Source organism: Tachysurus vachellii, chromosome 10, assembly GCF_030014155.1.
Source record: "Tachysurus vachellii isolate PV-2020 chromosome 10, HZAU_Pvac_v1, whole genome shotgun sequence".
Lineage (NCBI taxonomy): Eukaryota > Metazoa > Chordata > Actinopteri > Siluriformes > Bagridae > Tachysurus > Tachysurus vachellii.
The window spans coordinates 13,681,421-13,691,011 of NC_083469.1; the positions used below are offsets into that span (position 1 = coordinate 13,681,421).

The 9,591-nt window shown below is 38.6% G+C and overlaps 2 protein-coding genes across 2 annotated transcripts; one reads left to right on the top strand and one right to left on the bottom strand.

Moving 5' to 3' along the window:
* The first annotated feature begins 4,792 nt into the window (after nt 1-4,792).
* sstr1a (somatostatin receptor 1a) lies at nt 4,793-6,584 on the top strand. Its single transcript, XM_060879655.1, has one exon. The coding sequence runs from the start codon at nt 4,856-4,858 to the stop codon at nt 6,116-6,118; it is 1,263 nt and encodes a 420-aa protein (XP_060735638.1). The 5' UTR covers nt 4,793-4,855; the 3' UTR covers nt 6,119-6,584.
* Nucleotides 6,585-7,150: 566 nt separating this feature from the next.
* On the bottom strand, nt 7,151-8,796 carry clec14a (C-type lectin domain containing 14A). The gene has a single exon (XM_060879656.1). The coding sequence runs from the start codon at nt 8,732-8,734 to the stop codon at nt 7,535-7,537; it is 1,200 nt and encodes a 399-aa protein (XP_060735639.1). The 5' UTR covers nt 8,735-8,796; the 3' UTR covers nt 7,151-7,534.
* Nucleotides 8,797-9,591: the final 795 nt, after the last annotated feature.

Here is a 9,591-nt window from a genome sequence, read left to right on the forward strand (position 1 = left end):
TGAGTGTAGGAATGTATATTTGAATAGAGCCATGCAAAGGAGTGGCATCCCATCTGGAATGAATTTTCCAGCCTTACACCCAGTGTTACCAGAGTTGGCTCTGTACCCTCCATGAACCTGACCAGGATAAAGCAGTTACTGAAGATTACTGAATATTATCCATTCACTAAACTGTAGTGTGATGTACAATGTATGATGTTATAGTATTCATTTTAGATTGTTTAATTAACACTGTCCATAGTTAATATACTTCAATCATGTATTTGTATCATTCAAAAAATATCAAGACATCTTATGTCTGTATAATTATTTCTTATACTGTTAAGCTTTGTGCTATTGTGAAACACTATATTTTGATCATTGTGGGTAACATCTAGAACTAAATAATATATTCCAATATCTTAGTGGATTTCATATTTTTCCACATGACAGTGCAAGAGCTTACTTAGACTGGGAAGATCAGCCCTAAAAATGTAACATATGTGAAATACATTTACATTTACAGCATTTTGCAGACGCCCTTATCCAGAGCAATGTACAAAAGTGCTTTTAAGTCTTTGAATACATCACTGAATACATTAACTCTGGTTTACTAGGTTACAGACTTAGGATACCATGAGCATAAAACAGTGTTTGTTTGTTTATTTTTTAAATAAAATACACACATACAACAAACAGGGAAGAAAGTGTTAGTTCAAGTATTTCATGAAGAAGTAGGTCTTCAACCGTCATTTGAAGATGACTCAGTGACTCAGATTGAGCCAGTGACTCAGCTGTCTGGACCCCTAGGGTAAGTTCATTCCACCACCCCGGTGCCAGAACAGAAAAGAGTTTTGTTGTATATCTACCTCTTACCCAGAGAGATGGTGGGACCAATCAAGCAGTGCTGGTAGCTCTGAGGGTGTGAGGTGCAGTACAAGGAGTGATGAGGTCTTTGAGGTAAGAGGAAGCTGGTCTATTTTTGGCTTTGTAGGCAAGCATCAGTGTTTTGAATTTGACTGTACAGTTTCTAATAATGTAGCCATGCAATCTGTTGAGTTCAAGTACATGCAAATGAAATATCTATCCTCATTGCAGATTTCCATTGTGCATTACAAAATACAGCAGTAAATACACCAGTTTGGGCTACTTAATTTAATTTAATTTAAACTTCTGTGCCAAATTCTTCCAAGTGTAACCAACTAAGCTAAAACACTTTTTTGATATACTTTTTAAAATGATTATTTTCTAAATAATTTCACTCTGTAGTTCTGGTAAATGCACTTCAGTCAAGAGTTGATGAAGAGCTTCATTAGTTCTACCTGATGATGGAAAAATCCTCACCATTTTAGAGTGTGAGGCATTGGCATTGTGAGACTGACATGACACTGGGATTCAGATATGTGAAACCAGTAAGTTAATCATGTCAGGATGACATTGTGGGAAGGTGACAAGTGCTAAAGACCTTTAGTGCAGTGGTGGTTATAGTCCAGTTTGGCTTAGATAAAGTCCTTTCTAGTATGTGTATGTGGTTGTTCTCAAAGCAGTAACATATGTTCATTAGAATAAAGTGGACGTTGAATTAAATACATTAGTAAGCTCAGTAAATTTATGTTAGGTACAGTTTGCCATTTTTAAATAAAAACCACAAAGGATAAAGTAAGACATGTGGTCTGTATGAATTTTCTTTCAGTGGTACAACCTCAGTTCATCAGCTTTTGTCAAAACACAGCAAAAGTTTACATAGTATGAAATAACACATAAAGTTCACCCAATCACCATAACTCACTGATTTAATGTACTTTTGAACATGCTTTCAACAATTACTTCTTTTAAACACTTATTCATTCATTCAATGAATCGTTTTCTGTAATGACTTTATCCTAGTCTGATCCATGCTTAGAGCTTGGGTGTGAGGCAGTAATACACCCTGGATAGGATTTTAGTCCATCACAGGCCACTTTAAGCACTTAGCAAAATCTAATTTCTGCAGATGGGTGTGTTTGGGTGGTTGACATCTGTTTATATATAGCTTTACTTTGCAGTACAGTCTTCATTCAGGCAGACTTCATGCAAACCAGTTAATGGAAGTGTCATGGCAGACTATCAAAGGCATTTCTCTTGTATTTTTCACTGCTATTATCCTTTTTTCCCCCTATCACAGTCATTTTGAAAGGCAAAATCTGTGTGCACCTGCTATTGTTGTTGACTTGACTGCAAAAGATAGAAAATAACAAAAAGTCACTGCTACTTCTGCATACTCAGGAATGCGAGTACTACACATAGGCTGTTGAACTGGACCACAGTGATGAGTTGGACATTTCTGATTTGATTCACAATCAGCTTTTGTTTTCAACAGAGCTGACCTGTACTTCTGCTACTTCAGGTAGTACAAATCAGCAGGAGGGGATTGTACACAAGATGAGTTACAGAAGTTGTTTCATATTACAACCAATCAGACATTTGAATGTACTCCCAGGAGCAATCTTGAGCAAATAACAGAGTTGTTTTGCCCTGTTTGCTCATCCTCTACCATTTTGAAATGGGCTTGTGGGTTGTTGTATTTTTATAAAAAAAAACTAAAATACATGTATACATTTATATATAAACAAGACACCCCTTATCCTTTTGTGCAAAACAAGAGCAGATGGTTGCTATGGTTACTGGGAAAACATAATGCTAGATTTCTACAGCATTTTTTCAGCAATCTAAATCAAACATAATATCTGCTTTAAAATAATTTATTTTAAAGAATTTTCTTTATAAGCTTATATAATTTGCATGATTGAAAATCAAACCTGGGAATGTCAATGAGCAGGTGGTTCTGTAGTGAGCAGTTCACACAATATATGATCATATAAGACAATTTATTTAGTGATATTTAGTGATATTAACATAAACATTTCACTGATACATTAATTCACTATATATACACAACCAATCCTTAATTAAAGACTCACAGCAAGTCTCATTTGTAAGTGTACTGGCAGAGTGATGGTAATTTATGGAAATGTATAAGGCAAATGGGCTTTAAATGATCCTTCTCCTCATTCTCCTTGAATTGATAAGTATGGTATTTTGCACTGAAGCACTCTCTCTATTTAGAGAAAGAAAACATTTAGCAGATGTACTTAACATCAATAACATTTCAATAGGGCACGGTGGCTTAGTGGTTAGCACGTTCGCCTCACACCTCCAGGGTCAGGGTTCGATTCCCGCCTCCACCTTGTGTGTGTGGAGTTTGCATGTTCTCCCTGTGCCTCGGGGGTTTCCTCCGGGTACTCCGGTTTCCTCCCCCAGTCCAAAGACATGCATGGTAGGTTGATTGGCATCTCTGGAAAATTGTCCCTAGTGTGTGATTGCGTGAGTGAATGAGAGTGTGTGTGTGCCCTGCGATGGGTTGGCACTCCGTCCAGGGTGTATCCTGTCTTGATGCCCGATGACGCCTGAGATAGGCACAGGCTCCCCGTGACCCGAGGTAGTTCGGATAAGCGGTAGAAGATGAATGAATGAATGAACATTTCAATAGAGAATAACAAAACAGGGATATTAAGTGAAATGATATTGATGTTGAAGTGAAATGAGTGAAATGATATAACTGATATTAATTCAGTTAAAACAATAGTTGTAATACACATCTAGAATATACACACTCTCTAATTATGAGAAGGTTATTATTTCAACTAAATAACCCTCTTTGTTGCTCTTCCTCTTTAGCCAGATGATTCTTTTGTGTGTGGTCATCAAGGAATTCCGTATGATTCAGAAGACAATGTAACATCAACCACGTTTGTACAGGTTAAAATATGATTCACTACAAGTTCATTTTCATACTAAATGGTCAAATATTTGAAGACACTTCACCATCACAACCATATGCGTTGTTCAACATCCATTCCAGATTTGCTCTTATGGGAATTCATACTGGATTTTGGAGCATAGCTTTGTGTATTTGCCCATTCAGCCACAGAAGTATTGAGTTCAGGCACTGATGATTGTTAAGGAATACTGGTGCACAGATGGTGTCAGAGTTCATCCCCAAAATGTTAAGTGGTGTTAGGGTCAGGGCTCTGTGCAGGACACTCAAGTTTTCTCACTACAACCTTGGCAAACCATGTCCTTAAAGATATGGCCTTCCAGCACAAACATTTCCAATAAGAATAAGTGTAACATACTGTGTATTAGGTTAGAAAGTCTATACTGTGCTAAGTTGCACTTTCAAAGCCTACTTAACATTCATCCATCTGGTTTCCTGAGAATCTGAGTGCGACAAAAAAAAACCTTTACTGATATTTATGCCAACACTAGATGGTGCCAGAAATAAGCAGGTGTTTCAAATATTAGAGTTTCAAATAAAACTCTGGCTATCACACAGCAAGAATCACACAAGGAAATACCTTAGAATGCATTTTTTTTAATTAAATTGAATTATTATTATTATTATTATTATTATTATTATTATTATTATTACTATTATGTTTTTTTGCATAGGAAAACAATTCCAGAAAACCCTCATATGACTGTATTGCAGAAAGAATGTGATTCTTTGGGTTATAGAAAATGCAGATTATGTATATAGACAGGTTATATACTAATGAAAAAGGATGTTGAAGGATGTTTAACACATTACATTTACTTCCATAAGTGATTAGACCTGGATGCCTGCGCCGTATGGTGCGCCGCTGTGTAATGTGACATTCAGAAGAACAGAACAGAACAAAAAGCAGGAGTAAAGTTGTCATTGTGTGACATTATCTGAAGTCATGTGTGGTTTTAAAATAGTCCTTTTCCAAGGCAAACGTCATTTTGCAGCGTGTGACGTCGGGAGCCTGAGACTGGCGCGAGGAGAGCGTAACTCTTCACGGCGGCGGTGCTGATGCGCGCTGCGGCGAGAACTGACAACAGAGAAGATGCGCGTCTTGCACTTAAAAACAACACGACCGGAGATCCGCTAAGGCTCTCTCTCTCCCTCTCACTCCACACACACACACACACACACACACTGCTCTGTCATCCGGACCTGGAGACTATATTTAATTTCAGTATGCTGGCCAACAGCACATTCCCGGACCTGGAAGATGACTTGTTCTTCAATTCATCCGGCAACGAAACGCACGGTGAAGCTCACAGCAGCGCGATCCTTATCTCCTTTATCTACTCTGTCGTGTGTCTGCTCGGACTGTGTGGCAACTCCATGGTCATTTATGTCATATTCAGGTATGCCAAGATGAAAACTGCTACAAACATTTACATCTTGAACTTGGCGATTGCGGACGAGCTGCTGATGCTCAGTGTTCCCTTCTTGGTTACATCTTCGCTGCTTCGCCACTGGCCGTTCGGCTCGTTTTTGTGCCGTTTGGTTTTAAGCGTGGACGCTGTCAATATGTTTACCAGCATCTACTGCTTAACTGTCCTGAGCATCGACAGATACATCGCCGTAGTGCATCCTATCAAAGCGGCCCGTTATAGGAGACCTACAATTGCCAAGATGGTCAACTTGGGCGTGTGGATGTTCTCGATCTTGGTCATTTTGCCCATCATCATATTTTCCACTTCTACACCAAACTCTGACGGCTCGGTCGCCTGTAACATGCAGATGCCGGAGCCGCAACGTCGGTGGATGGCAGTGTTCGTGATTTATGCCTTTCTCATGGGTTTCCTTTTCCCGGTGCTCGCCATATGCATGTGTTACGTCCTGATCATAGCGAAGCTTAGAGTAGTTGCACTGAAAGCGGGCTGGCAACAGCGCAAGAAGTCCGAGAGGAAGATCACGCTCATGGTCATGATGGTAGTCACGGTGTTCGTGATCTGCTGGATGCCATTTCACGTCGTGCAGCTCGTGAACGTGTTCGAGGAGCGACACAACGCCACATTCAGCCAGCTGGCAGTGATTTTGGGTTATGCCAACAGCTGCGCTAATCCCATCCTTTACGGCTTTCTGTCGGACAATTTTAAACGCTCCTTCCAAAGGATTTTATGCCTCAGGTGGGTGGACAGCGCCGCTGAGGAGCCCATTGACTATTATGCCACGGCACTGAAAAGTCGGGGCTTCAGTGTGGACGAGTTTCAGCCTGACATTATGGAGTCGGACAGCGCGTACAGGAACGGCACGTGTACGTCCAGAACTACAACACTGTAGTGAGCTGAACTGGCGTCAGAATGTGCTGACTAGAACAGATAACACACAGAACATGTGGTTGCCATGACATTTATTTATTTATTTATTTATTTATTTATTTATTTATTTATTTGTTTATTTAGTGTGTGTGTGTGTGTGTGTGTGTGTGTGTGTGTGTGTGTGTGTGTGTGGAATCAGCCATTAACCTTTTTGGTCCCCTCTGTTTTACCAAATCGGATAAATCAGGCTTTTTTTTCTGTAGATACATGAGGACAATAATGAAGCCTTGTAATTGTGTTAGATTAATAACTCCTGTCGATTACAGCCTGATCGACACAACAGACTCTCAAAAAACTGAAACGTAGAATATTTATATAATAAAGAGGCATATAAAGGAAAGGCAGACCAACCTTTTCTCTAACCCACTGTTGTCACTATTAGTAATTGCCACCAAAACAATCTATATAAACATGAATATTTAATATGACATTCAGAGTGGTTTCATCTTTAATGTGGGAGTGATCGTAGAGCTAAATACACATGGGCTTTTAGTCTTTTGTTACGCTCTTAATTTCCTACTGAGTATTAAAGAAAATGAGTGCAGGAAAAGGTGTCACCTTCCTTGCCATACTTTGTCACTTGGCTTATTTAAGGTATACGGCTACTGTATTGTGTTTAAATATCATGCCATTCATTGCTTAACTTTGAATTAACTTGAATTTAAGGAATATTTTAGCTAAAAATTAAATTGTCCTAACCCACAGTGTAGTCAGTCAGCAAATACATGTTTAGTATTTTCTTCATTCGACTTGCACTTGAGCTATAAATCTAAATTGGGATTTCATGATAGGTACAAAACTTCAGCCAAAAAAAAAAAAATTTCTTTATAGTTTCTAAAAAACTACTATAGTTTCTAACAATAACTACTATAGTTTCTAACAAACTCTAACAAACTCTAACAAACTACACCTCTCTTACAACATGTATAGAATTTATATCTGTCTAACACTATACTAAAACCATTTTTCCAGAAAAAAAAGTTAAAAATAAAAGCAAGATTTAAACAGAATTTAATATTTACATATTAAGTGCCTATCAGATATTTTCAGTCAGACCAATGAGCTCTTTTGCAATATTCCATGTTTGTTCATTCCTATATCTTCTTCTTTGGCCTTTTTATCCTCGTCTGGGTGGCAGTGGATCCGGAGTCTTTCCTGGGAGTATTAGTTGCAAGGCAGGAACACACACACACACACACACACACACACACACACACACACACACACTCAAGCTTAAAAGGACTATTTATCTAGTCAATTCAGCTACTATTTTTGTTTTGGTGTGTAGATGGAAACCGGAGAAACCCAGAGAAAACCCATGTGGACACAAAATGCATGTCTGTATTTAAATTAGTCAAGACTTTAGCTGATTAGCTGATTATTCGTTCACTTTTTCCATAGAGTCAGATCCATTCAGAGCAACTGATTCTTTCAAGGCTGCTGCCCTTTCCTTTGCCCGTTTCCTGGCACTTCTCATGAGGCAGTATTTCACAATGGCCACAATAATCACGACCAACACCACAAAAATCAGCAAAGCTATAATTAGAGGGATGATAATATTTGAAAAGTCTCCAGAGCTTTCTTCAATATGAAGCTGACTTTCAACAGTACTATAAACGTCTAATTGAGATGAAGACAGAGAATTCTTCTCCATGGAAGAGGAAGTTGTTTCATCCTTGACTTTCTTAGTGTCATCAGCGGCTGACGTAAAAATGGATGTTTTTGCTTTCTTTTGTTTTTGGCATATTTCTGAGTCTTCATTGTGAAAATTGCTCATTTCATCAACACACATACAGCTATATGAGCCATTTGAATTAAAGCAAATGAATGTACAATTATTGAATTGCTTACATTCATCTACATCCACACATTTTCCGTCTTTATCTTTTTTGTATCCATTTTTACATATAAGACAAAGTTCTTGAATGTCTGTCTCTGTTCCACCTACCAGCTTCCATTTACCGGTACTCTTTGAACAGGTCAACGTGAAAGTGTCTGTGCCACTGCAAGAAACCCAGAGTGTATATGGATCACTGTTTTTTTCTGTGGTGTAATGATTCTCTAAAATCTTTGGTTTAGAAGTACATGCTGTGTTCTTACTCGATGCTTTATGTTTGCAAATAAAGGGAAACTTCTTGTTGCAGGTTGTTGAATTTAATCCCCAGCTCACTAATGTAGAGCCACTATACTCCACAGAGAGTAGTCCACAAAGTGCAGTTGTACAAGTATTATGTGGTTCTTCTTTCCATTTACTAAGATCAAATTTAATGCTGTTATCTACAGTCCAGTAGAAACCCTTAAGTGGTAGATTTTGTTGAACACACTCTCCCTTCTCTATTTTCAGTCCAATCCAGTATGAAGTAGAGGTTGTGTATCGTTTGTCCTCAATAACCTTCAGAATGTTGTTAGCTTCTTCCTCGTTGGGCATGTTAGCCAGAAATCCATCAGGAGCACATAAATTCTGAGCATCATTAAATGAATGACTATCCAAGTCAACAGAGTAGAACTGTGTAGAAACAGGGATGCTGAAAGCAACAATCAGAAAGGTGACAAAACATAATCCAGTCTGGTAGTCCATGTTCTCTTGTCTGCCTTGTGTCGATCAGCAGTGACTCTATCAGTGTTCCAGCTCTCACTAATTCATTAAACCACCACCTTTTTTCTTAGCCGCCCTATGAGGTCCTCTCAAGACAATATTCTCAGGAAATGTGCTAAATCTTGATACGGCTCTCCACTTCCTCTTGGGCGGTGGTAGTGTTAAGCAAAACAAAACAATAACAAAGCTAACTTGCTCCCATACACCCACTCACAAATGAGAATTGTGATAGATGAAATCAAAATAGTTAGAGAACAGCAAGGAAAATCTAGTGAGCACTGCCAAGGGTCAGATAAGCCATGAGTTTAGCAATTGAACACAAAACCCAAAACACCTGACTTTACAGCATTTTCTTTAAAACATGATTTAGAAAGGGTTGAAGACATTTAAATGACCAAGTATGCATATACTGTTAGACAAGAGCCTGTAGCAAGCTCAGTTCTCTAATCAACAGATCTGTAACAGGATGCACTGAAAAAAAAGGATTCATTACATTGGAGAATTCTGTCCACAGTAGCAGTAAGGTTCAGATTACATTACACACTTGACCTCAACAATGCCAAATAAGTGTTGATTGACTTGAGTAGGTTTGTAAAATGCATCTCTTGAGACATAAAGCAGTCTTATATTTCTAACAGAAGCTGTACTATTCTATCTCACTGATGATTTTCTTTGTGAGTCAGTGGCAGATGCTTCCTGGAGGAAATGGCCATGAAAGGAAGGAAGTGAAGTCACAATCGAAATTCTGGATGCTGTGCATTTCATTTGGGAGTGTCGGGTGGGGGCAACTATTGTAGAAGGGAAATAAAGTTACACGGCACAGCAAAAAGAGTCATAAT

What these genes read in the sequence shown, in the direction of transcription:
- clec14a (XM_060879656.1), bottom strand. Translation starts at nt 8,734, where the DNA reads ATGGACTACCAGACTGGATTATGTTTTGTCACCTTTCTGATTGTTGCT.
- sstr1a (XM_060879655.1), top strand. Translation starts at nt 4,856, where the DNA reads ATGCGCGCTGCGGCGAGAACTGACAACAGAGAAGATGCGCGTCTTGCA.